General features: G+C 40.2%; 1 protein-coding gene across 4 annotated transcripts in view; it reads left to right on the top strand.

Moving 5' to 3' along the window:
- Positions 1 to 1,675: 1,675 nt before the first annotated feature.
- ELL2 (elongation factor for RNA polymerase II 2) overlaps positions 1,676 to 27,953 on the top strand; it is a 71,627-nt gene continuing 45,349 nt past the window's right edge. For 2 of the 4 annotated variants that reach the window (XR_004983194.2, XM_036411288.2), the window contains exons 1-2: positions 1,866 to 2,165; positions 23,613 to 23,660. Coding sequence is in view for 3 of the 4 variants with exons in the window: in XM_036411288.2 (XP_036267181.1) it covers positions 2,019 to 2,165; positions 23,613 to 23,660 (195 nt within the window). In the remaining variant the exon portion in view is untranslated. Of the gene's footprint in view, positions 2,166 to 23,612; positions 23,661 to 27,953 lie in introns of all 4 variants that reach the window. The other 2 variants (XM_036411285.1, XM_036411286.2) reach the window with 2 other exon arrangements.

Here is a 27,953-nt window from a genome sequence, read left to right as displayed (position 1 = left end):
AATTAAGGCTTTAGACTTGTCAAAGTAAATAGTTGCCTACCAAAGTAAAGCAAACACAAGAAAAAAAAAATTCAAGTATAAACTTATTTTTAATTTTTTTTCTGATTCCCTTAATTTCTCTATTCACTGAATTTAAGATCATTAACACTCTAGTAAACTAAATTAACAAGTGCTAATCACGTCTTAACAGCTAGCCAATGCTAGTGGTTTGAAATTAAGTCAATTTTTTAAAATGCTCTCCTGTGATGTAACCAACATTTAATACAGGTGTTTCCACTGAACCCATACTCTATAAATGAAGAATCAGTTCCGTAATTCATATCGTACACATACAATGCTTTGAGGTTCTGAATCAAGAGCAGTGTACCTGTGGGCGGAGGAAGGAATTCATTCAGGTGCGGGGATGGGGAAGGGGGGTGGTGCTGGGGCGGTAAATCATGAAACATTCCCACTTGGACCTTTTTTGGAAAATCTAGCCCTATCCAATTTAAAAGGACGGGAAACACTGCCTGTACTTTTTTTTTTTTTTTTTTCTGGGGAATCCCTGAAAAACGCAACAGGGATTTACAATCTGAAAGAAACAACGAGCGTCCCAATACTTCCCCCCCCCCCCCCCCCCGCCCCCAGAAGTAATCTCTAAAAACTGCTCTTCCACGTTCCCAAGCCTTCCAGTGGCTGGCTTTGTACCTGGTGTTTCTGATCACCCAGTGAACCCATCCACTGGGACGCGGAGCCGGGCAGCCGGCGCACACGCAGCCTCGGGAGGGCTCCCCGCCGGTCCCTCCTCCGGCCACGCCCACGCCCGGAGCGGCGAGAGGAATGGAAACTATGCCGGCCCGCCGCCGCCCTCACACCCCATCTTCCCGGCTTAACCCCAACAGAGCAAGCCCCGGCCAGGTGTTCCCACACCCCTGTTAAATGCGACGGACGGGACTCCACACCGGATCGTGAGAGGTGCCGACGTTCCTGTTGGTTTAGGTGGAGGCTAGCTCTCCTCTCCCAGGATCCTTTAAAGGGAGGTAACCCCACCCCGGCCAAGAACACCCCCCTTCCCTATATTCCCCTTCCTCCCCCCCGCCCCGAAAAGGCACACACACCCTGCCCCCACGGCGAGCTCAGGGGAACGGACCCTGTTCCTATGGGATCCCAGGCGGGCACGGCGTGGGAAAGACACTGCAGGGTCCTGTTTTCTGTAACAGGACACCCACCACACCAAAGGCGTTTAAGCCTTAGTCACGATATCGTCTTTAAGCTGTTCCACACACTCTGACACACCAGCCTCGAGTCTAAGATCCATTCTCGAATTCCAAGTTCAGGGCTAAAAGACGAAGACGGCGTCCTCCCCTATGCCATCGGCTCCACAGGGCTAGCCTGAGTTTTGGGGAGCAGCCCTCCAGGGACTCCGCCTACTGCATCCTCCCTCAACCGTACACACACCCCCAATCTCGAGGAGCTCCCCGGGGCCGTCGGGGGGCGGAGTCCTCCTTACACTCAGACACACTTTTGGGGTTGAGGGCCCTCCCCTCTCAGGACTCTGACTTCAAGTAAACGGACCAGGCTACATTTGGACACCCCATTAGCAAGGGATCCCCCTCCCCCCCTGGCCCGAATCCAGCCTACCCAATCGTGGCCGGGGAGCCTAGACAACCAGACATGACGTAAGATGTGATTAAGTTTGAGCGTCACCTCGACGTCAGCCTGTCTCACCTCTCGCTGTCCCGTCCTGCGAGCAAAACTCCGGCGACTTTGGGCTCCGCCCCCTGGGAGGGCGGCGGCCAATGAGGGCGGCTCTGCGGGGAGCCGGGCCAGTGAGAGGAGCCGGGGGGCGGGGCCCGGGGCCGGAGGCGGGGGGGCGGCGGCGGCGGCGGCTGCCCGGGGTCTGGCTGCGCGCAGTCTATGACAGTACGTCAGCCGCGGGATGGCCGTAGCTGTGGCGGCGGCTGCAGGAGCCCGAGCAGCAGCCGCGGCCGCAGTGGAGACCGGAGCCGGAGCGGCGTCGGCACCCCGGGGAGTTTAAGATGGCGGCAGGGGGGGCGGCGGGCCTGCGGGAAGAGCAGCGCTATGGACTGTCGTGCGGACGGCTGGGGCAGGACAACATCACCGTGCTGCATGTGAAGCTCACCGAGACGGCGATCCGGGCGCTCGAGACCTACCAGAGCCACAAGGTGAGCGAGCTGGCCGCGCGCGCGGGGCTCGGGGAGGGCGAGGGCGCCCCTCACAGCCTGGCCGCGCCCGCGCCCGCCCCCGGCCCCGGCCCCGGCACCCGTCGCGGGACCGGGGGTGCTGTGACTCGCCGCCGCTCCCGTCAGCGTCCGTGGCAGCGCCCGTGGCAATGCCCGCGGCGGCCGGGCCGGGCAGGGTCGCCGGAGGCGCCGCCGTCCTGGGCCCGCCGGGCGCTCGGGCGCGGAGAGGCCAGCGGGCGGGCGGCCCCTGGCGGCGGGGCCGGGGCAGCCGCCGCTCCGCCTTGGCTGCGCCGCGCCGCCGCCGCCGCCGCCGCCGCCGCCGCCGCTGCGGGACTTTCCGACGGCGCCCGCGGGTTTCCTGGCTTTTTCTGTCCCCGCGAGGGAGAGGGGGACCAGGAGTCAAGGGAGGAAACCACATCGCTTACGGCCGGGGTGGGGGTGGGGGCGGGGAGGGGGTGCAGCGCACCGGTAAGGAGCTCCTGAGGACCTGCGGGCACCGGCCGTCCGCGTTTGGGGGTGACAGGCACCGCAGACCCGAAGAGACGGGACCTGGGCGCTCCGCTTAGGGAGAGGGGACACACCTTGTACTCGCAGGGACTTGGGGACATAGGCGTTTGGTGTGCGGCGGGGCACACCGTGTGCTCGCAGAGATGGGGGCACAGGCACCCCCTCCCCATAGGCGGGGCGAGGGAGGGGGGACACACATCTTGTACGCGCCAAGGCTGGGACACGGGCGAGTGGGGAGGGGGGCGCATTCGTGCCCTGCGCTCCCGGGGACTTGGGGACGAGGCGCTTTGGGTTCCCGAGACGCACGAACGCCGCGATCCCGGGAGCTACACACCCAGCGCTCTCCCAGGAGCTAGGGATGGGTTCCTGGGGCGTGGGGGGCAGATTCATGGGGGCTCCTCATACTCCCGAAAGATGCCCGGCGTCTCCGGGGGGGGGGGGGGGGAGGGAGGGAGGGAGGGGAGTCAAAGACGTGGAGACCGAACAAGATCCAGGGTGGAGGGGAGGAGGCACCTCATCCAGTGGCTTACCCCGCACCGCGCTCCGTACACAACTCGAGCAACAGCGAAGGCTCTGGTAGACTCAAGAGCCGCAATTGGAGCACAAATCTCACGTTAAAAAAAAAAAAAAAAAGTGAGGGACAGAGAAGAGACGCTGCAGTCTGGGTGCGTGGAGAAGCCGTTTATGGACATGTGTGGATGAGGGAGACCGGAGTGGACACCTCGCGTAAGGGGAGGTGTCTACCATATGTGGACTGGTAACCTTTACTGCAAGAGGAGAGACGGTGGGAGGGAGATAGAACTCACAGAGCATCCTAACCAGTAGCTCAGTTCATGTCCAGGGAACACGCTCTAATTAACTGATGTCATAAAACAGGCACAGAAGGACACTCAGATGCAGACTCGGCTGTTCAGTTAAAAGTGGAAATGGAACATCTGTTGAGCTCCCACTAGTGCCAGGCACTTTAAATGCATACAGGGAAGACAGAGGTAGAGAGCCACTGGGGGAGAGGTGTGAACCCTGGTTCACGGGGATCATGTGAACCCGAGCCAAGGGAGACTCCCATTCAGAAAGGCCCCCTGCATACACATGTGCACAGCGGGAGGCATTCAGCTGTGCATCTCTTGGGGAGCACATGAACTCATACCACCGTGTAGGTGTAAACATCAGGAGAGAGAGAGGTGAGCGTGGTCTCGGGAGAGCACTCACAGAATTGAATGGACACATGATGGATGTACACAACAAGGCACATATGTTACCCTCCCGAGAGGCATAAAAGGAGAAACACTCAGACTTGGGAGGGGAGGGAGGAGTGCATGCAGAGGGAGAAAGTTACCTTTACCATGAAATCCGAGGGAAAATGTCTCATGTGTGGCTGAGAGGTCAGTGTACACCCAGCAATAGGAATGCAATGAGAGACAGGAAATACAATACTGCATGTGTTAGTAGCTGCTGCCAGGCAGGTGCACCTGCAGGGAAGAGACCAGCACCAGCGTGGAGTGTGGAGGCCCATATGGGGGAAGCCAGATAGGCAGGCTGAGGGACAGAGGCAGACAGGAGAGAGAAACTCAGCCCTGCAAGATGGAGATAAGCTTGCCTGTTCCGAGGGGAGGACTTGGGAAGGAATGACAGTGAGAAGAAGGTAGGTCAGGGGATGTAAAGAGAAAAACAGAAAGGCCGGAGGCGAAGAAGCCAGCAGGAAGAGGCTAGTACCCAATCAGAAACAGATCCAGGGAGCAAAGAAAGACTGACACACAGGGTGGAGAGGCATCTCTGGGGAGGGGTCGAGCAACTTTGGGAGGACAACAGGTAAACTATACAGTGGATCACAGCAAGATTGACAGACATTTTACACTTGGCAAGGAGGAGGTGCAGAGGAGGCCCACAGGGGAAAGGGATGGTACCCAAGGACAGTGAGGTGACAGGCCCTCAATGCTCACTGATGTGTGTCTGACCACTGGGGCTCAGGAAGGGGGTGAGAACGTTAATTCCTAATGGTTGAGAAGTAGGAAGAGACTGGAGAAAAAGAAATGAGGGACCCTTCAGGTGACTATCACCCTGTTGGTACTATCGCAGGGTCCTCTGGCTCGTTCAGATAACGGTTGCCAGCTTTGGGCTTCAGGCTGAGCTTTTATCATCCAGTAGAAGAATACTTATTTGGTATTTTACACCTTCCACCCTTATCAGAAGAAGGGCTCTTGACTTTAAATTGTAGCTGCTGTTTGGAAATGTGTTGTCATGTGTTAGGACAGTTGTTGGCAAACTCATTAGTCAACAGAGCCAAATATCAACAGTACAACGATTGAGATTTCTTTTGAGAGCCAAATTTTTTAAACATAAACTTCTTCTAATGCCACTTCTTCAAAATAGATTCGCCCAGGCCATGGTGTTTTGTGGAAGAGCCACACTCAAGGGGCCAAAGAACCGCATATTGCTCGAGAGCCGCAGTGTGCCGACCACTGTGTTAGGTACTTGGGAAGAAGTTTCTGATGGTCAAGCCTATTCTCCCTGGGGGAGAAAAATGACTTTAATTTCTTATATAAAACTGCCCTTATTATTCCTGTGTTTGGGAAGGTGCATAATGCTTGACAAGTGGCCTCCAAGTGGCTTTGGCCTGTACAAGATTATCACTTACTCCTCCTCTTCTAATGACTTTCTAAGAGCCAGAAATTTCAACAGGTTAATTTCCTAAATTAGGCATCAGAGAGTTATTTTTAACCAGATTATTTTTGTCCATTGGGTTTTGTATTCTAAATTAATCCACTGACCTAAGGTTTCAGGGAGGTAAATTCAGGAACTTTAGGAAACTGTGTTTTAGACAAAATACAGTTAGTTCTTTAGATATAATTGAGCAAGTATATGAAATTATTAAGGTTCATGAAAACAATCTTTAATTGGAAACAAAACAAACAAACCTAATTGACCATTATTTAAGTTTTCTATTTTTAAATAAGAAATGAAGAATGCTAACTTGGGAACCTTTTTAAGTAGGGATTAGAGTGGGGGAGAGAAATTTTGAGTGTAGGAATGGTAGCTACAGTTGGAGTAAATATCTCCTAAAGGTTGTTTTTCCATTCAGTTTGAATACAGAAATAGTTTCAAATTGATTTTTATATAAAAAATGTTAACTGGAACATTATTTTCATAGTTTGCAGAATAAATTTAGACATACTGATACTGATATGGATATATTGCAAAGTTACTTTCTTTTTTTTTTTTTTTTTTTACTATAGACTATTTTGGATGAGGGAACAAGTTGCTATAAAAAATAAATAAAATCACAAATTATAACTTTATAGTCATCCTAAATTGATGTCTGTGATTGTGTGGTCTATATAAGTTCTACATTTTTAAAATGAGCATATATTACTGTAATTACATATTTCTCTGAAATGTATCCTAAAACTATATTTAAAATTAAAACCTAAAATTCTAAAATATATTTTAGCTAAAGTTTTTCAATAATGTAACTGGCTTTATCTTGACATTTGAGTAACTTATTGGTAGTAATATGAATCTTATCAAGATAGTCTAAGAAGATTCTAACATCACTGAGCCTGTCAAATTTTTTTTTATGCTACCTAAAGCTTCAAATGTAGTGGTTAAAATAATATTATCATGTTTATCCAACTATTACATACAAAGTCTTGTATAGATGCATTTGAGGATAGGGGTTTGACCATTCATTCATTCTCTATGTCTAAGTATCAGAAAGTAAATGCCTTTAAGAAGGATTCTGTTAACACATTCTCTTGTCAACTTTATTGGCTTAGTTTTCTTGCCTTGATTAGGAAAATAATCGTGTTTTGAAGGTTTGTACAAATATACTTACATTTAATTTTGCACAGGAACTCAATCTCTCTCAGTTGCCAGATACTATTATTTACTATCAAAGCATAAAGTCTTATTTAAATCTCCATAGTAATGTCCTTCATAGTACCTCCCTTTAAAGTGTTACTTGATCTTTTAAAATCACTGGTCTCACAGGTCATAGGGGATAGGTGATTTCCTCTCCTTAGTCTTTCATTCCACCGGGATAGCTTTTCAACATTTCATTAATTGTGGTTTAAGGCAGAGAAAAGACTCATACCTTGCCCTGGTCTGCTTGGCTCAGTGGATAGAGTGTCAGCCTGTGGACTGAAGGGTCCCAGATTCAATTCTGGCCAAGGGCACATGCCTGGGTTACTGGCTCAGTCCCCAGTGAGGGGTGTGCAGGAGGCAGCTGATCAATGATTCTCTCTCATCATTGATGTTTCTATCTCTCTCTCCTCCCTTCCTCTCTGAAATCAATAAAGAAATATATTTTTATTTTTTTAAAAAAAGACTCATACCTTATTTTCTCCTTACCTCTTTTTTTTTGTTTGTTTGTCTTCAATTGCGTGTGTATGTGTGTTGTGTGTTCAATAATCTACCTTATAAATACTACAGAAGACCCTGTTCTCCCAAAAGCACCATTCTTGCATCTAGACCTGCCAGCACAGAGCTGCCACTGTCATCTGACATGTAATTAAGTAAAACAATGAGCACATTCCTTTTGTTGCACTTTTTAAATGTAGCCAGGTTTAATTTAAATATGTTAATCTTACTGACTTTTAATTTAGACCTATCTTCAAGCTGATCTTGATCTTAAAATTCTTTTTACCAAGTAAAGTGAAGTTTGTGCCCCATGTTGCAGTATGATTGAAAAGTTTATTCAAATGATCAGGTGCTCAGGGCAAAGGAGGGGCCTCCTCCCAGTGAAAAGCAGTAGCCAGATTGACTAAAAAGATAGACTGGGGATCTTGGCACCAGAGTTGGGAGAAGAAAGAAAGAACATATGTGAAGGATTGGAACATGTTCAAGAAAAGAATTTAAAAGGAAAGGGGTGTAGAATTCTTGGAATGATTTACAGAAAAGCTTACTGGAGGACAATCACCAGATCTGCCTTTCCATTTGCTTTATTTGCACTGTGGAAGTTGTGCTCAGAGCACGTATTAGGTAATTTGTGATAAAGCCAGCAGAAGGAGGAAAATAAGAATTTCAGCTAAACCAATGCTGGGTCATTTTTAATAATTGGCAGACTAAACTGAGGCTCAGACCTGGCACCAGAGTTTAATCACACTTATTTGCCAGTTTAGGTCAAATATATTTGGAGTACTTAAGAAGATGTCCCTAAAATGTGCTTTTTGGGGCATTTATGCATATAAGATGAGCTAAGTTTTAGAATAAAGAAAACAACATGGATATACCATATTTTTCGGACCATAAGACGCACTTTTTTCCCTCCAGAAGTGGGGGGGAAAAGTCCCTGCGTCTTATGGTCCAAATATAGCCTACACATATACTTTAAAAAAAAAGTTTTTTTACTTGCCCGGCTCTAAAATGGTTCTAAATGCTGCTGTTTACTTTACAGGGTTGATTACATGTGTTTATGACTGTGATGTTGGGTTTTAACGCACATAAAATATTTTAGGACACTATTTGTTTCAGAATCTTTTTTTCTTCATTTCCCTTCTCTAAAAACTGGTGCGTCTTATGGTCCGGAGCGTCTTATGGTCCGAAAAATACGGCAACCCCACATTTGACTCTCCTGCATATCTTTAACTCCATATAATATTTCCTATGACTTAAGCAAAAATCTAGAAAAATGGGTCTGGAATAGAATATAGTAATTTAATGGCCGTGTCTCCATAGCCAAATTGAAGCTGAAATCAATACATGGCATAACTCAGGTTAAATTTACAAGAATTACTCTGTTGTTTTTTTCTTTTCCTCCCTCCCTTCTAGTTTATTTACCTATCTATAAATATACTTGCTCAATTATATTTATATATTTATATATATATATATATATATATATATATATATATTTATATATAAATTAGGATGTGCTCCTTAAAGATTCATGAATCAAATTACCGCCTTGAATAGTCTCTATAGTCAGAGCTTTTGGCTACTAGTTTTTTTTAGATTGTTAGACCAATGCCATATAGTTTGTTTCATTTGGGGGGATCCTATATGTTATTGGTCTACAGATCATGTGGGTTCTTGAAGGATTTTATTTTAGCAAGATGTGAGTAGGCAGAGTCTAGATGAGGGATCACATTTCCAACAAAGGGAATGGCACAAGCATGGAAAAAGCTATAACAGGCTTCCAGAATTGTAAGGAAGACCCTGTTCCACTTAATCTGGAGAGAAGAAAAATGTAATTGGATTTAAAGAGGAAGGCCGATTGGAGCAGGTTATATTTTATTTTGTTAAGACTGGGGAGACTGAGTAAAAATTTAAGGTGATTTGAGCTATGCTTTCAGATTATTCTAGCTTCAGTGTACATGATGAATATAAAGTAAATCTGGAAGGAAATAGACAAGTTACAAACAAGTATGTGGTTCAAACCAGAGATAATTTTGGTTTAAAGTAGATGCTTGTGGGAGGCATTAGAGATAAATAAAATCTATAGAATTTAACAACAGGTTTTAAAGGAATAGGGTTGAATTGCGATTTCTAGCCATCAGCACTAGCCAGAGTAGGTACCCTTAGTAGAAAAAGGAAAATCAGAAACAGTTGGGAGAGTAGGGTGGGGTTGAAGATTAAAAAGATGATGTGTACCAGGTTAATGAACATTCACTGTCTTTTGTTTGGTGGTTAAGAGACTTAGGTTTCATTAGATGTTTTATATTTTAGAAGTATATTTCAGGGTTTGAGGCTAGACTAGAACAATACTATATTGTTTACATGTTTTATATAAAATTACATTTGGATGGAAATTTGAGGGAAAATTGGAATTATTATGTGGAAGAAATTTATGATTTTAAGTGGGAATTTTTAAAATTTTGTTTGTATTTTTATGGACTTCCTTTATTCAATAACCTTCTCTATAAATTAGATAATATGAAAAGCAAATTTGATTTTAACATGAAGATGAGACCAGTGATTTCTGTCCGTGTTGATTACTGAAATGTTAACTATCATATACCTGGATGTATATTCCAAGCATCATTTTGAAATGATTTCTAAAGGTTTTGAAAGGGTCAATGTTTTCACTGTTTCTACATTAACTACATTTCTGTTTTAGTGTTTTCATTATTTTCTTTCGTTTTTGATTGACAATTTCATTGTGAAAAACAAAATGAAAGATCTTCATGAGTACATAATGCTTTTGTCATACATACTCAATGTCATGGACTAGTTATGAGTGCTTGGTTTATGATCCAAGAGATAATATATATTTTTTTTTAAATATATCTTATTGATTTTTTTACAGAGAGGAGGAGAGAGGGATAGAGAGCTAGAAACGTCAATGAGAGAGAAACATTGACCAGCTGCCTCTTGCACACCTCCAACCGGGGATGTGCCTGCAACCAATGCACATGCCCTTGACCGGAATCGAACCTGGGACCTTTTCAGTCATCAGACCGATGCTCTACCACTGAGCCAAATCTATTGTATTTCGGCCCATGAGATAATCCTGACTAGAAGTTTTTTTCAGTGAACAATGAGCTTGTTCAAGGGTGAAGCCAGGCTTATTCTTTCTAATAAGATTCACTGAGATAAATTAGAATCTAAATATGTTTACCTGGAAACTTAAGTGTTAGCATATTTTAGAATAATATTTACTTAGTATCCTTGCTTTTGGTTTCAATTATTGGAAACCCTTTTGCCTCAGAGAACTAGAAAACATATCCATGTAATAAAAACTCAGGTGAGTATTTTAAGATGTTTTTTCTTTAATAAAAGATTAAGAGGTAGGAGTCAGAATTATAACTACAAATACTCATTGATTCCTTTAGCAAACTTATTAATCTTTTGACATGTGCCAGGCATAGAACTAGGCACCAGGGATGTAAAGATTAATGTTATGGGCAGTCCCTGCCATCAAGAAAGTACAGACATATGTAAAAAAAAAAAATTCAATAAACTCTTTCCTCAAGGGGGACATCTCTAAAGAGAGTAATTATGTTTGAGGATGTGCCTGAGAAGCAGTGTCTACTTCTTCATTTCCCATCCTCTGCTCAGTCCTCCCAGTTGGGTTGTCTCCACCACATTCCTAAGACTACAACTGACTAGATCCCTTGTTACCAAGTCTGATGTCATCTTTCTGTGCCTGTCTTACCCAACTTTAGCAGCATTCCATCCTGTTGTCCAGCCTCTCCAGTTAGAAACTATCCTGATTTTCCTCCTACCTCCTAGCCCACTCTCTCTCACTCTGTTCTGCTGACTAGCCTCTGCTTGACTAACCCCTGAATGCTAGAGGTTCCAGCTCCCTTCTCTTCATTCACTCTCCTTAAGTAAGCTCATCTAGCCCTATGAACTTAAGTGCATTTATGTTAATGATTTCCAAATATTATCTCTGACTCTGATCTCCCTCCAACTCCAGGCATCTACTTCCAACACCTCATCTCCTTATTAAAGTTTAATAGGTATCCCAGACTTAGCAGTCCAAACACAATTCTTGATTTCACTGTACAAACTTACATTTTGTATTTTTGTAAGTGGGATTAACTAGTAGTCCTTTATGTGTCTCTTTTTTGAATGATCCATCCCCAAGTCCTGTCAGTCTTCAGTCATCTAAAATCTATTATAACTCCATCATCTCCATCACCAAGCAAATGAAGACCAGCTAGCTTCTTAGCCTAATGTACCTCCCCTTATATTCAGGCCCCTGCCTTCTCAGACACAGCTCTCATTAAGTTCCTTAGAGCACATTGTACTGCAGTTCTAACCAATTATAACAATGTTGTTTTGTATTTCTGCCCTTTTTCAATGTGCTCTATACCAGAAATGTGGGCTAGTTTCTCCCAAACTAGCCCACACTCATATCTGACTGTTGTCTGCTTGAAAAATTCCTACTCATCTTTCAGATCTCACTCACTCCCCACAACGATTTGACTAATATGTAATTGTTTGCTTACATATTTACCTCTTCCTTACCCAATTAAATTTTATTTTTTAAATTTGTGATTGCACACCATCTGACATTTTGCCTGGCACATAGTATAAATACTTGATAAATGTTTGTCGAATAAACAAACAAACAAATAAATAAATAAAACCTAACTCCATCAATCACCACCACTCAAATCCCAGACACCATCATTTCTCTTAAGGACCACTGCCATAGACTCCCAGCTAGTTTCCAAGTTTCCACTCTTCCTCCCATAATTTATTCTCCACGCAGCAACCAGAGTGATCTTTTTAAAACATTAAGTGTAATCATGTAGTTTTCTGATTTTTACCTTCCTAACAGCTCCCTTGTAAAAGTGTTTTTAATGCTTCATTTTAGAAACTTCTGGTATTTTAAAAATAATCTCCATCTTTGAATCCAAGCTTATTTTATTACTCCTCCTTACACTTCGGCTCTAGAGATTGTGATCCCAGGGGATAAATCTTCATTTACATCTATAGTCAGATTTGATATGTAAGGTATTATACAATTACTAGAGGGGAGGGCCAGGGTAGGGGTGCTTCAGCCTGGCCTGCACGCCATCCAGGACCCCTCAGGGGATATCGGGCCTAAACTGGCAGTCAGACATCCTTCTCTCAGTCTGGAGGGCTGCATGCACCAGTGACCATACTTTTCATACAGGTGAAAGACATCTTGCTGTTATATGGGCAGTTACATACTTTTGCCCTGATTATAAAAAGTAGTGCATAACATGATCCTTCTGAGGCAGTAGTACCATTTCCCCCATCTTATGGGTAGAAAACTGAAGCAGAGAGAAGTTAAGCAATTGATTTTGTCACACAGTTATAAGTGTCAGAATCAGGGCTGACCACAAAATGTGCAAGCCAAAGTCCATGCATGGTATTGCTGCATCATCCTGTTTTTTCAGTGTTAGAGTAGCCTTGCCAGGTTTTAATTTTTAAATCTAAGAGACTGTTGTCAATATATAATGTAGGGCCCCTAGGCCTGGCTGGCAGTCAGGGCCATCTACTGGGCAACCGTGATGGGGTTGCAGGGTGATAGGGCGGTTCTCACTGGCACTCATGTTGGCTGGTGGCCTGGTGCCACCCACTGTCTGGTCCCCCCACACACACACACACCACCACCACCACTGCTATTCGTCGCCTCACTTGCAGGGCAATTGGTGGGTGAGGCCATTTGGGGGGGGCGGGCTGGCACTTGCTTTGGCTGGTGACCTGGTGCCCCCACTGTGTGACTCTGCCCCACCCCCCTTCCCGATTGCCGCTGTGGCCAGTCACCTCCTTCTTGGAGGGCAGACGCTCAATGCTCCTGCATTGAGCGTCTGCCCCTGGTAGTCAGTGCACGTCATAGCGACCGGTTGTTCTGCCATGAGGTCGATTCATATATTAGAGACTTACTATATACTAGAAGCCCAGTGCATGAAATTCGGGTGAGTGTGTGTGTTCCTCAGCCCATCCTGCACCCTCTCCAATCTAGTACATCTCAAGGGATGTCCGACTGCCCTCTCACAATCCAGGACTGCTGGCTCTCAACTGCTTGCCTGCCTGCCTAATTGCCCCTAACTGCTTCTGCCTGCCTGCCTGATCACCCCCTAACCACTCTCCTGCCAGCCTGATTGATACCTAACTGTTACCCTCCCAGCCCGATTGCCCCTAACTGCCCTCTGGTCACCTCTAACTGTCCTCCCCTGCAGGCCTGGTCCCCCCAACTGCCCTCCCATACAGGCCTGGGTCCCCCCCAACTGCCTTCCCCTGCAGGCCTAGTCACCCCTAACTACCCTCCACTGAAGGCCTGGTCCCCCCCAACTGCCCTGCCCTGCAGGTCTGGTCACCCCCAACTGCCCTCCTCTGCCAGCCCAGTAACCCCTAACTGCCCTCCCTTGCAGGCCTGGTCACTCCCAATTGCCCTCCCCTGCTGACCATCTTGTGTTCACATGGGGGCATTCATCTTTGACCACACTGGGGCGGCCATCTTGTGTGTTTGAGTGATGATCAATTTGCATATTACTCTTTTATTAGATAAGAGGATAAATCCCACATTAAGCTCTGTTTTGGAAAAAAAGTGATAGGATGCTATACTTCAAGTATTATTGGTTTAAAGTCTGGTTCATAGTAACTAACTTTTTAGCTGGTTGTTCAGATTAGATTTTTGCTTTCTATTTTCCTTTAAGAGCTATTTGAAATAGAAAGATTTAAGACAACAGTAATGTTTGTAAAAATTTGGCCTGCATCAGCTACAGTTTGCCAGAGCTATCTTTCAAAACAAGGATTGTGTTAACGATATTAAGTTTTTTACCTCTTTTCACTACTGTTTTGGTAAGCCTTTTTATATTTCACTCTTTTCAATGCTATGATGGCCAGAAAAAGTTTAGATTGATTCACAAAGCAAAATACTAGACTTTGTGGAGCTTAATGACTATTTTAGGGGATGGGCAACTAATAAAAGACTGGGGGCACAGAAAGAGACAGCCTTTATTAAAAAGGCAGCTTTGGATTATCTCTAAATTTCACATTCATGTTATCAGTCTAAACATATTACCAGTTTCTGACAAGAGCTGAGTATATTTGATTTCTTCATGAACAATAGTCTGATTTTCTGTGCTGTTTCCTGCTTTAGCTCCAATTTTCTTTCTCTTCTCTCCCTACCTAGATTATTTGTTGTTGTTGTTGTTGTTATAGCAGTTAAAATATAATAATTGTGTAGTTTTTGCTTTCTCTATAATGAGATTTTTTGAATAACGGAGTAAAATAACTTTTTAAAGTAATAAGCCATAAGCACAAGTTATTAAAATGGTATTGTAACTCTTTTATGAAAGAAATATAGTCTATCTTATACAAATTTTATGCCAGCGCAATATATACTTTTTGCTGTTTACTTGCACAGGTGAAAACAAATTCAGGTGTCTGATATTTTCCTTAAGCTATAGTGCAAAACCAAAACAAGTGATCCCCTCAAAGGCTCTCAGTTCTCATCTGTTATTAATATCCAGTTTTCAGATATTTCACTTTCTATTTTTATTTTTTAAAATCTATTGTTATTGGTTTCAGAGAGGAAGAGAGAGGGAGAGAAAGATAGAAACATCAGTGATGGGAGAGGATCATTGATTGGCTGCCATCTGTATGCCCTTTATGGAGCTGGAAACTGCAAGCCAGGCATGTGCCCTGACAGGGAATCAAACTGAGATTTTCTGGTTCATAGGTTGATACTCAACTGCTGAGTTACACTGGGTGGGTAGAACTTTCACATTTTACATAACTGCTAGTGGCCCAGTGCATGAATTCATGCACATTGAAAGGAAATTAATTAGAAGAAATATTTTAATATCACTATTCACTGTTTCTCTATATGTGTCAACCAAATTTATGATCGACAATGACAGATTGAAACACACGTGTGCAATTGGCACCAGCGAGAGCTTTATATGTATCATGCATGTGTGAGTCAACTTAGCCATATATATCAAGATATATATATATATATATATATATATATATATATATATAATAAACTTGCTTAATTAGACCTACTTTTTAATGTAGATAAACTTTTTCCAGCCCAGTGAGCAGCCCAACTTCTCTTTCTGGTAATTGTTAGCAACACAGCGGTAAATATCAACATGAAGCAAATTATTATTATATTGTAGATCACTCAAGGAGAACAAAGGGTAAAATATTTAACTGCAGCAGTGTTTGACTATTTCTGCACAATGAGAAAACCTGAAGTCATTTTCAAGGTACTCCATTTCATACTCTTTTCAGTTGGGTCAAGTTTCTAACCTTTCTAAATCTCCATTTTCTGGCTAATGAAAGAAAATAGGATTCCATCAAATCTCCTATCTACCTACTCCAGAACTTCTGTTAAGATCAAATGAGATGAGGCATGGGAAAACGCTTCACAGACATTTAGTTAAAGTGTGAAATGTTTGTTCCTGGGCTGAAGAAACTCCAACGAGTCTAGTAGCTAGGGAGAGGAAGGCAGGCCTTTCTATGTGACGTCATTACCCGACACCCACAGTCACTGTTTCAGGGCTGGATTGGGCTGTGGGCCTCATTTTGCACCATGGGGGTCTCAGCGCAGCAACTGCGATTTCATGGTGTATCACTCCAGGGTGGTGGTGGGGCCTGTGTCCCACTTGGAAGCTGAGTGCTGCTTTGTGGGCTCCAGGTCCACATTGCCATTTCTCTGTAAATGACCAGTGCACATCATGGAAGCTCCTGAATTGAGCATCTGCCTCCTGGTGGTCAATGCACATCATAGCAACTGGTTGGATGGACACTTAGCATATTAGCATTTTATATAGAGAGATATTAACTATTTTAAGGAGGAGCAAGAGAGGCTAGCTGTATAAAGTGTGGGTCAAACACTTTATACAGCTAGCCTCTTAAAGTGAGACAGGCCAGGGTTTAAATTTCAGGTAACTTATTAGCTATGTAACCTTAGATAATTCATAAGATAAACATAAGATTTACCTAAGAAGTGGAAATAATAGTATCTACCCCATAAGAGTGTTCTGAAAATTCCCAGAAGTGTTAATAAAAAATGATTGTATTGCCTGACACATTTTAAGCACTCAATAAATATGACTAGGTAGCTATAATTGTTTCTTAAAACAACCCTACTTAATGCACTCACCATTTTTAGAGTTTTCTGGTTTTGGTAAAGTTCCAAAACTATTTTTGACTTTGGAATTTTTTTTAGCACTATCTTTATCATAACTCATAAGGCAGCTTAACTATTCATGTAAATATTCAATATTTACTAGTAATAGATGCTTGTTTGCTGATTTAAAATAATTTAAGAATTCTTAATTAGTTCAAGAATAATTCAAGAGTTAACTGAGTTAAGTCGAAGTTCCATGATGGGTTCAAAAGGGAAGTGGAAGGTATTTTGAGTACATCTCTAACCCTAGGGAATAAAGTTAGAAAAAAATCTCTATAATGATTTTCTTAGAGAAATTCTGCTTTCTTAGACCAAGAATGCCATTTCTTATGTTTGTATATTCACAAAAACAATGGTAGCTGATAGAGTAAAAGTAACCGTAGATTTAATGTGTATACATGCATAAGTAATATATAAACAACCAAGAAATGGTTATAATAACTTTTATAGGATAACTTTCTTTTGTTCAACTCCAAAGAAACCTGAGCTTTGCTCCTACTCTTTCACCCTAAAAGAATTGTGTCATAAATTAATATTACTCAGTAAAATTAAGATTACTTAGCAAATTACTTATTATTTTTATAGTCCCGATATATTTGAGGAATAGTCCCTAAAAATAAGTGGACATAGAACAATTTTTTGTTGCAGTGGAATTGGCTTACAACAGCACATGTTAAGAGTATAATCAAACTTTTGGGCATTTTAGTATTTCCTACACCAAGCAGGTGGCCCACAATGAATATTTTTGCAGCCCAGCCAATATAAAGAGATGTAAGAAACATTTTAATGAAAATTTCATAACTTAATTTTTACAATATCCTGTTATACATAATTATTAATAACAAACTACAACATTCGCTAATTACTGATTACTGTAATTGTGTTGCATTCTTTTCCCTTACTTGCCATACGCACAGGTGAACCATTCCTCTCCATTAATATTAGCAGCCAATATTTTAGCAGCCGATTGCCACGCCATTAGTCTTGGACTGACTTGTTTGGTGTGAGCAACAGGAAGTATTTTGCTTTTGGGAAACAAAAAAAAATGGATTTATTTGCATTATGCTTACTTGTGCAGTTATTCAGTGTCTGGTAAGTTAATAGTCAAGAGAAAATTAATTTATATTAACATTTTCTATTATTTTATGTTAATGATAACTCATTTATTTCAGCCCTTTGTACTCAACATGTCTCTATCTAAATAAACCTACGTTTCTATGAAAATTAAAGCTTTTGTTTTTTTGTAGCCCACATAAACTTAAACCTTGTTTATTTGGCCCATGTTAGCCTTTGGACTAAGAACTTAACAGACCTTTTGATTGCAAAACATCACCTTTATCAGGTTATTGAAGCATTTGTCAAAAAGTGTTTCCCTAGCTAGTTCCAGTTTTGCATTGTTTCTTGGCTGGATGAAGATACCTAATCACAATATTACTTAGATTATAAGCTAACTACTATTCAGTTAAACCCTAGCGTTACTTAATTTTTAAAAGAGCTATTTGGTGTCAATATTTAATTAAAGCTGAAAAGTCAAAAGTTGAAGCCCTGTTGAAATTTATTTGTAATGGAAATGTACTTAGTGAGTTAAACATTATTTTAAAACATGCCATATCATATTTGGCCACTTATATTTACATGATCATTTAAAAAATGTACAGTGAATTCAGTTATGTTTGTGCAGTTAGGCTTTAAAACATTTAGATTAAAAATTAACTGCTTGAATCATTTGTTTTTTGACTTTTAGAACTTATTCCTGGTAGCTATCCCATTAACACACTGGTCAGATGCTTAAGTGGCATAGAGTTCTAGCTGCCTTTTGCATTTTTTTTTTTATCTAAAATTGGAGTTAAAATCAATAAAGCATTTGAGATCCTCATGTATTTTTCTTTTCTAGGCTGTCAGATATCTAAAGGGAGTTTTTTAGTAACAGTAATCTTAGTTTTTCCAGTTTGGATAAGCTCACAACTTTTTATATATTTTTTTTATAAATGGAAAATGCTATTTTTATAAAATATTTATTATACATGGTCCTTATAGCAAAAACAAAAACAAAAACAAAAACAAAAACAAAAACCTATATATATTTTTTTTAATCCTCACTGGAGGATATTTTTTTCCATTAATTTTTAGATAGAGTGTGGAAGAGAGGGAGGAGGAGGAAGAGGAGGAGGAGAGAAACAGCCATGTGAGAGACTCATGGATTGGTTGCCTCCCCCATGCGCCCTGATCAGGATTGAAACTGAGTTATATGCCCTTGACTTGGAATTGAACCAGAGACCCTCCAGTCCTCTGGCTGATCCTCTAACCACTGAGCCAAAACCAGCCAGGACCAAAACCCCCTTCTTCTTTTTTCTTCTTCTTTTTTTTTTTATTTTTTATTAAGGTATTATATATGTACATATCTTACAGGACCAAAACCCATTTTTTAATAAGAAACTGAACTTTAGAAATTGTAGCAGTTTCATGAAATTTATTTTCTTTGGAAACAAAATGCCAGAATAACTGAATGAGCATATGGGCTTTTAAGTACTCAGCACTATGAAATAACTGACTATAGAGGCAAGAAAAAGGAAGGAATTCAAGGTGGCTGGATTTGAGGTCCAGCTCTGCTAATTGTTAGTTTGATAACCCTAAGCAACACACTACCTGCTGGAGACTCATTTATCTCCTCCTCTGAAATGGGGAATGATGATACCTTCTTACCACCCAGGTTTGGTTTTAGGGGGCTCATTTGAGACAATGGGTATAAAAATGCTTTATGCATTACAAAACCATGTAAACAGAATTATCATTTTTGTTGAGGAATCAGCAATACAAATAGAACAATAAGCATATCAGGAGGTTAGGTTCTAAATACAGTGATAAGGCAAAAACAAACAAACAAACAACTGGATAAAGTAAAAACTACTCTTAAAGTTTCTAAATTGATGTAAAGCATAGTTGTAATTTTTTGTCTATACAATTCTCAATAGTAATCTGTAAGGTATACAAGTATATCATGTGTACCACATATATAAAGAGAATATGGCCAAATAATTTTATAATATTTTTTTTTAGCTGAGCATAATGCAGAATTCCTCTCTTTCATTGTAACTAGGAGTAAGACAATCTATGAAAAAATACACTTCCAATGTAGTAGAATCATAGACACAGGCATCTGAAAAAACAACAGCTAACAGGAGCTAATTCAAAGTGGGTATAGGTCAGAATTAGCAAAGTGGTGGCAGCAGTGTTTTTTTTAGCCTGAAAAAGATTTAATTTTTAAAAATTTGAATCCTCTCTAGGTTGGGCGTTTATTCTTCAGGTGCTCACTACTTCTTATTGCTTTATATCCTGTCTCACATTTATTGCCTTGTTATTAAACACATTAAGTCTTCCATTCCTGATGTATCCAAAGGAAGGCCTAGGTGAGGAAAGTAATCTTAAACTTGAATGTTAAGTGAGTGATTAACATGGATTGGCAAAATGTGTTTGGGAAGGTATGCCAGGTTAAAGGAACAGGAGTAAGGTAGAATAATAGAAAAGAAACTGTCCACAAAACAAACAAATAGACAAAAAGGTTAGCATGGCTGAACCATAGTTTAGAGGCAGTGTAGCATGAAATTGGTTGATTCTGTAGGTGGCGGTGGGTCTGTTTTCTATGTGGAGAAGTTTGCTTCGCTTTGATGGAACCCATTGTAGGCTGTGAAACGCACTGAGTGGTGTCTGAGATAGCTTCTGCTAGCTATTTGAATGATGAGCAGCATTGGGAAGGAATTTAAGGTAGGGAGGAAGGCCTTTATCTAGATCAGGGGTAGGGAATGTCCCATTCCTCGAAATCATTTGGTCTGGACCTACCTAGGCATTAGAGGTGAGTTAATTAAATGTTTGCCCAAATACAGTGGGCTAATTTTTAAGTTGGTAATTTTGCATGGCCTTCGAATGATGTTATAAATATCCAAATGGCCCTTGACAGAAAAAAGGTTCACCACCCCTGATCTAGGTTCTTGTGATAGGGGCTTGACATAGTCAGAGGCTTTCAAAGATGAGACTAAGAGCTTATTTTGAGGAAGTTTGGAGCTAACTGGCCAGAGATGATTAGGACCATTGGAGCCACCTTCACTTCATTTTTCTTTGGTGCCTGGTAGTCAATCTCGCAGCACTTTTCATCTTTCTTCCATCGGAATGCTTACTCCAGATAAAGTAGTACTAATTTAGGCCCTTATCATCCGAGTATTCTAAAGTATCCCCTGGAGCTAATCCTTTATCCTGGCCCCAATCCATCCCATCTCCAACTTTCTTATATGTGACTGAAGGAACTACTTTCCCTGAAACACTTCTTTCAGCAACTCCCTCTCTTGATCCAAAAGTTAGATGAGTGTCCGATTAGTTATCAGGTCTAAGACCCTGCCTGAGAGGGTCATGGAGAGAATTAGGGTGGGATTATTTCACAGGGTAATATATCTTTTGAAATCCCAGAGGTCTGAAATTTAAATTACCGTGTGTGCTATTTATTCTGTAGTGAATAGAAGCAAAACTGAAGACAAATTTTGAGCCCAAGAAAAGATTAGACAGAGATTTCCAGGTCCAGTTCTTATCCTTTGTGTAGTGTTTCAAGTATGAAATAACTCTACACAGAGACACACTTGTCCTCTGCCCACATAGTACTCATTCCTGTCTCCTCGCCTTTCTGTTCAGGCGGAGCACTTCTCCCTGGAGTTAGTCTTTTCTAAATTGCTACCCAAGATCCACCCTTTCCACAAGATCTTTGGCTTTTCTAGTATATCTTATAACCCATAATCTCCCTTCCTTTTTGAGAGTCCTTACTACACCTCCTGGTTCTTAGCCTAGTATTTAATCATTCTCTAATATTCCCTAACTAAAATGTGAACTGTCTGGCATGAAGGAATAGGCCCCCACACCCTTGAATCTCCCATAGCAGATGCGTGTGGAACACAAGGTAGTAGAAGAAAAGCAACAAAATAGGAGGATTGAGTCCTGAGTTCTGGTCCCAGTTTAGTAATGGGACACATTGCCTAAGGGGGATGAGCATTAACTATATTATCCTTAGATTCAGAATTATATAATTCTAGTGGTCTGCAGTGACTGATAGACTATGGTGGGGATGAGGAGAGAGAAGACTATAAATTTAAGGTTGTGATCCCGGAGAACCAAACCGATAGAAGTACCCTTGATAAAAAAGTAGGAAAGAGGTGCCAATTTGGGGGGTGAAGCAGGGTGGTTTAGTGTTTGTCAATTTTGCCGTCATTGAGTAAAGGGGGAAAGTGTAACGAGCTTCAGAGATGTTCAATGTTTGTGATTTGAAAGGAGAGCCATGAGGTAGGACTCCAGTGAAAACTGGAGCCTAGACCTGTGTTATCCAAATTGTAGGGCAACATCTATGGAAGAAAGGCTTCCTTAGGCTTCTGCAGCCTCATTCCTATTAGTTCAGGAAGAAGGTTAGCTCTGAAAGGTAGGTTTGGGTAGAGTTTTCTTTGTCTAAGGAAATTCTAGCATTAATCTATATTTATGTATTCATAAAAGACCACGGTTGAATCACTATTAAAAATTATTTTACAATTTCAATCATTAACCTTTAACTTTTCTTTAAAAAAAAAAAATCCACTTCTCACACACCAAAAAATGAATTTTTTACAAGTAGTACTTTGAGCCTGCTTATAAGTCTGAAGTTTAATTGTCATTTTAGGGTAATAAAACAATGATAATAGTATCTATTATAATGTTTTTTTCCAAGATGTTTATCTATTTATATAAATAATAATAGAATGGTTAATGCTATCATGTGCTTTTATATTTAATCTATATTTTTAACCCTGCTATTTTGGCTTCTGTAAACGTTTGCTTGCTTAAATAATAAGGAAAATAAGAATACTCCCAATCTTGAGAGGCCATAAACTATGCCCCATACAGAGTTGTCCTCATGGCCCCTTCCAGCACACAGGCCTTCTTTCTCAGAAGGCCGGGAAGTCTCTTTACAAATTTGGGAGACAAAGAGCTAGAAAAAGTATTGAATAGAAAAAGTTTCCTCCATGCTGGAGGGCTCAGTATTTGAAAGACACATTTTTCTCTAGGCCTGTGCATAATTATAATAAAATGTAACCCCCCCTTTCTATAAGCATTGCTTGGTTTTTCTCCCATCTTCTGTAACAGTAATAAACTTTTAAATCTGCAGAGCAGTTCTGCAAAGTAACTGCAAGTAGTAGGTAATGTTCAGTGGCTGACGGGAGGGGCACATGGATACCTGGCTCTATTTTTATTGGAGATCAAGATGAGACCAGAAACTACTGTTTCTGTTTTTGTGTATTGTATTTGGACATAAGGATATGAGGAATAGTTTACAGTTTGATATGTTATTATTAAATGTTACCCATATCTGATTTCCTTATAAATTTCTGTTAACAATTTAGACAAGCATTTCCATAGAAAAAAATTCCATTAACTATAGATATAGGATATCATGCCTGAGACTATGGTAGATATTTATAATTACAGCTTTTCTTAAAATATTAAAGCTATGAGAATTCATTATAAAACAAAATATTGTTATAGAAATTTAGTATTCTCCTAGTGAGCATCTTGTGAGAAAATTGGTAACCTGTTTGACCCTTAATTAAAAACTTATCTCTGGTAAAATATGAGAAAAATAGAAACAATCACTCAATCTCAAATACTTAAACTTTATATTTCTTTTAACTTTTAAATATTTCTTTAATTTTATATTTCTAGTGTCCTATTAGGATTTTGCAAAGTTCCTCCAATTATCTTTCCTATTTTTACCTAATTTAAAAACATATGAAGAGCCCTAGCCAGTTTGGCTGCGTGGATAGAGCATTGACCTGCAGACTGAAATATTTCAGTTTCTATTCTGGTCAAGGGCACATGCCCTGGGTTTCGGGCTTGATCCCCAGTAGGGAGCATGCAGGAGGCAGCCAATCAATGATTCTCTCTCATCATTGATGTATCTATCTCTTACTCCCTCTCCCTTCCTCTCTGAAATCAATAAAAATGTATTTTAAAAAATATGAAGAAACTAAGCCAGAGTATGATTTTTTATGTATTAGTAAAATTGAATCTGTATACAAATCATATTTTTACCAAATTGTATCAGTCATTTAAAAAAACCTGATCAGCTATACTACCAAAAGATACCTTTGGTTGTGTTATTCAGAGAAATGTCAAGAGGGTGCTTCTGTTCAACAAGACATCTTAATAAAATGACGTGTAAACCTATGTATATAATGAAAAGGTATTTTCACAGACTATACCACTGGCCAAATGCAGATTTAAAATTTAAACATTTAATTCTGTGTCACAGTAATCAAGTTTGACCTGTTTGTTTTTTATGTTTCTTTTAACAGAACTTAATTCCTTTTCGACCTTCAATTCAGTTCCAAGGGCTCCAAGGGGTGAGTACTCATTGATTTAGCAAGAAAATCTATTATTTTACCTAACACATTATTTTACCTAAGTCTTAAAATTTGTTTTCACCTGTGCCTCTTAATGTACTGTCACTCATATTTTATGAACTTTGTGACTAAATGTAAACGTCCGACACTTTTACAACACTTGAATTATCTTCTTTTTAGTTAAAAAATAGTTGAGATATACTTGACAGTAGATTTTTGCAAGTCATGGGTAATTGCATTTTTTAAACTATTTTACTGCAGTATAACATATACAAAGTATTATAAGAATGTCTTGTTTAACACAATTAACTTATAAGGAGTTATTAATTTTAGGAAAATTCTGATTATGTGATATTATTTTTATTAACAACTATTCTATTTCATTTCTTTGATTATACATACTAGGAAATTAAATGTATAAATAGAAAATTGATTTTTTTCCAGTACATAGAATAAACAAAGGGTTCTATTTTATTGCACATTTAAAAACATAATAAACGATAACTAATAAAATTCACCTATGAATTTTCTGTTTATAACAGATGATAGACTTTACAGTACTATGAGTAGTATTTATTGCTATTAATATTTAATATTAAATAAATAGACACAGTCATTCCTTCATCTAAATTAACATGCATTTCTGAGTTTGTCTCTGTATAGTATAGTATGAAGAGAATATCTGTAAATAAGAGTTTAGCCTATAGAGAAAAGGCAAGTTGGGACGGCGTGGATATTATATTTCTGCTTACTGGAAATCTATATACTTATGACTTTTTATCATGTCGCAAAATTCAATGTAAATAAATCCAATCTTTCTAAACTTTATAACTGGAAAACATTTCAAGAGTCAAGAGATTAATTATATCATTCAACACCAAGCAGGAGTACTTTTAAATTTTGTGTAATGCTGACTTGAGATGTTTGTGTGTAGATGTCAGAGCTTTACATGATAGCTTATTAAGAACATCCTTTTTTTTTTCCTCCCAAGTTACCGAGTGATTGTAATTGGAATAAGGTTCTTTTTAATTTTGTTTTATAGCTTTTAAGGTAGCGCATGCTGATTCTTGATTGTTTTGAGTCTTTTTGTTTGTTGTTGTGTTGTTTTGTTTTGTTTTAGTTGTTTACTTAAGGGTTCTTGAATTTTCTGGAAATTTTTAATGGTATTAGTTATATCTGAAGAGATGTTCCAGAGGCAGGCCTGAGTCCATGAACCTTGGAGGGCTCCACAGAAACAGTAAAGGGTTATGTTGACATAAGAAACACCCAGACCTGTAAGAATTTTTATGAGTTTATTTGAGCCAAAATGAGGACAATTGCCAGGAAGCAAAACCTCAATGGATTGAGAAAATGCTCGGGAAAAATGGCAGGTTTTTTGTTTGTTTTGTTGGATTTTTTTAGTGTGTATTTATTAAACCTGGGAATAGTGAAGGGTTTAGGATAGAAGAAGCAACTGGTAAGAGCCTAGATGGGGCTTCTTGGCTCACTGGGAAGTCAGAGGAAAGGGGGCCTTGGAGACAGGTTCAATGGGTTAGCCCTGGACAAGCTGCCACTGCCCTTTGCTCTCCTGATGGTTAGTCTCGTGGGTACCCTTAGAGTTTGGGAGATGCACACCTGGGAGGAGGGAAAGTACATCTAGTTTTAGCACTCATTGTATACATCGGAATCAAAAGGGTTGATGTAGATGGGCTACATAAAATTTGCTGGTTATTAGGGAGACTAGAGAAAACAAAGGAAATCTCTGGGTTTGGATAAAACGTAAAAGGAATAGACATACACATAGGTGGATATAAGATAGTCAACAATTAACACAATAACAGTAAAAATGAGGGGTCTGTAGTCTCCTGCTCTGGTGGGAAATAGTGCCCTACCAGTTGCCCTCAGGCTGTAGGCATCATTGCAAAGCAGGCAGTTTGTATTTGAAACCTTGGACATCCTTTTCTGAATTCTACCTACTTCAAGCTTTTCGTCTCAGCTTCCCCAGTTTACCTATGCAAGCTCCATTCTCTCTCCCTATTCCATCCTCACCTGAGTATAGTTCATGATAAAAGTAATTTGGATATAAATGGCTGATAGGTTTAAATTTTAATAGGTGTTTTCATTTTAGCAGATAAGCTTTTTAACCCAAATGAATGATTATTGGATTTTGCAGAGTAGAAGGTGGAGGAGCAGAAGAGGAGGAAGTTGCAGATTGACAGCTGTGGGATATGTGGCCCAATCTTGCTTCTTCTGGGTTCTGTCCCCTCCACCCCAACTGCTTTCCACTTTTTATTCTAACTGGGAACAAAATATATGGACTCAGCATTGTTTCACAGCCTGCAGCTGCATTCCACCCACCCCTCCCCCCTTCTCTCTGCTTAGCTCTCACCAGCCTTTTGGGACTTGGTGGAAACAAAGAGACATTAAGGGGGAGAGAGTGGGTTGGCACTGCCCACAGGGAATACACAGGGCCACAAGTGTGAGGGTCTCTGTACAGTGTTCTGTTTGTCTAGAGAGGCATGATAATTTGACATTGCCTATGCTGATTGCTCTAGAAACTCTTGGATGTACACTTACAGTTTTCCTACGTGGAAAATGTTTAGGACTTTAAATGGAAGGTTTAAATTTAGGTTTCCCACAAAAGATACTTTTCCTTAATGAGAAATTTTAGTTCTCTTTTACTACAGCAATTCGGAAACTTTGGAAATGTTCCTAGAAAGGATTTAGCAAATCTAACAAATTTACAACTTTTACATCAAACGTGATAGAAAATATACAATCTTGATAATGTCATATGTAGGCATATTTGAAGCATAACTGAAGCATTGTTAAAATATCATTTTAAAAGTGAAGATTTACTGTTAAAAGATATATCCTGATGCTGAGCACTGCATAGTTATATCGTGCCTTGTTACTAATATAGGATTTCCTCCAACTCAGTAGTGTCTTTAGAAGATCAGAATTTGAGTTTTGGAAGGTTAGCTTTTAAGCATATTTACTTTTGTGCCTGAATATGTTCTCTTAGGTTGAAATTTTCTTCTAAAAAAAAAAATGCAGAGTGGAACATTAAACAAAATATAGCAATATACTGTTAAAGAATAAAAATTCTGAGAATCATTGATTACCTGGATTTTTATAATCACAGCTGGGCAGCAAGTTTTATAGCATAAAAAATGTAAATTGTATCTTTCGCAATTCATCTCACCCCACTCCTTTAACAGGGGTGAGGAATGTGAGGTGGGGAAATCATTTGGTCTGGCCCTGCCAAGGCATTAGGGGTGAGTTAATTAAATGTTTGACAAAGTATAGCAGGCTACTTTTTAAGTTGATAATTTTGTATGGCCCTCGAATAATGTTATAAATATCCTTGGCAGAAAAAAGTTCCCACCCCTGCTTTAGAGGAAGAGGGTGCTCACGAAATTGAATGGTCATTGAAGGCATTTTATGGATTCAGAAAGAAGAGGAAATATCTGTAGGAGCAGTTGATTGTGATTTCTAAACTCGTGATTATCAGGAGCTACATAAATCAGCCACAAAAGTCTTGTTGACTTCCCTGAAGAGTATGAGTCAACTAATTATCCTTACAGTTTTAATCCATACCTGTGATGCTCACTAACTAAAGGTTTCCTAGGATTATACATCCTGTATGTAGACCATTTCAATTAAACAGAAGAAGTATCTGGTAAGATTCACGTGAGCTACAGTATTTGAGGTGTTCAGGTTACAACATTCAGAGGAAAATGCTACATTTTATTGTCCGGTAAGCTTTATACAAATCAGAATAGTTCTGTCTCATATTTTAACGGAAATATACTGAAATTGTGACAGGTGGACATTTACTCAAAAAAGTGTGTCTCAGTGCAGTTTTAAGAACTAAACCCTGTATTTTTTTGTTTGTTGAACATTCCTTGTCTAAAGACACAGATATAGAGGCAGACCTGTAACTGTACTATAGGTCTCCACATCGCCAGGGGAAAGATCTCCTCGCTATTACTGCAAAGTTTTAAAAGGAAAGGCACCAGAAGCAAATTAAGTCAGTGTTTTAAAGTAATGGCAGTTGTAACTGATGAAGTTATCTACTAATATAATTATTTTTGACAATAAACTATCATCAGATGAGATCCCATCTGATGGGATCCCAGACTCCTGTACTAACTCAGTATTTGCTATGAGGATGTTATTCTAAATTCTTTCTAATTTAATTGCTTACTTCAGACTCAGCAATCTCAGAGGCTTTAAGAAACAGAAGTTAGGTTTGCATACATAATTTAGAAATTGCTTGTAAGAAAAGGACTGGAAAATGGAAAATATTTT

This window comes from Pipistrellus kuhlii, unplaced genomic scaffold, assembly GCF_014108245.1.
Source record: "Pipistrellus kuhlii isolate mPipKuh1 unplaced genomic scaffold, mPipKuh1.p scaffold_m20_p_4, whole genome shotgun sequence".
NCBI lineage: Eukaryota > Metazoa > Chordata > Mammalia > Chiroptera > Vespertilionidae > Pipistrellus > Pipistrellus kuhlii.
The sequence above is the reverse complement of the archived record's forward strand: the minus strand, read 5'-3'. Positions and strand labels throughout refer to the sequence as shown.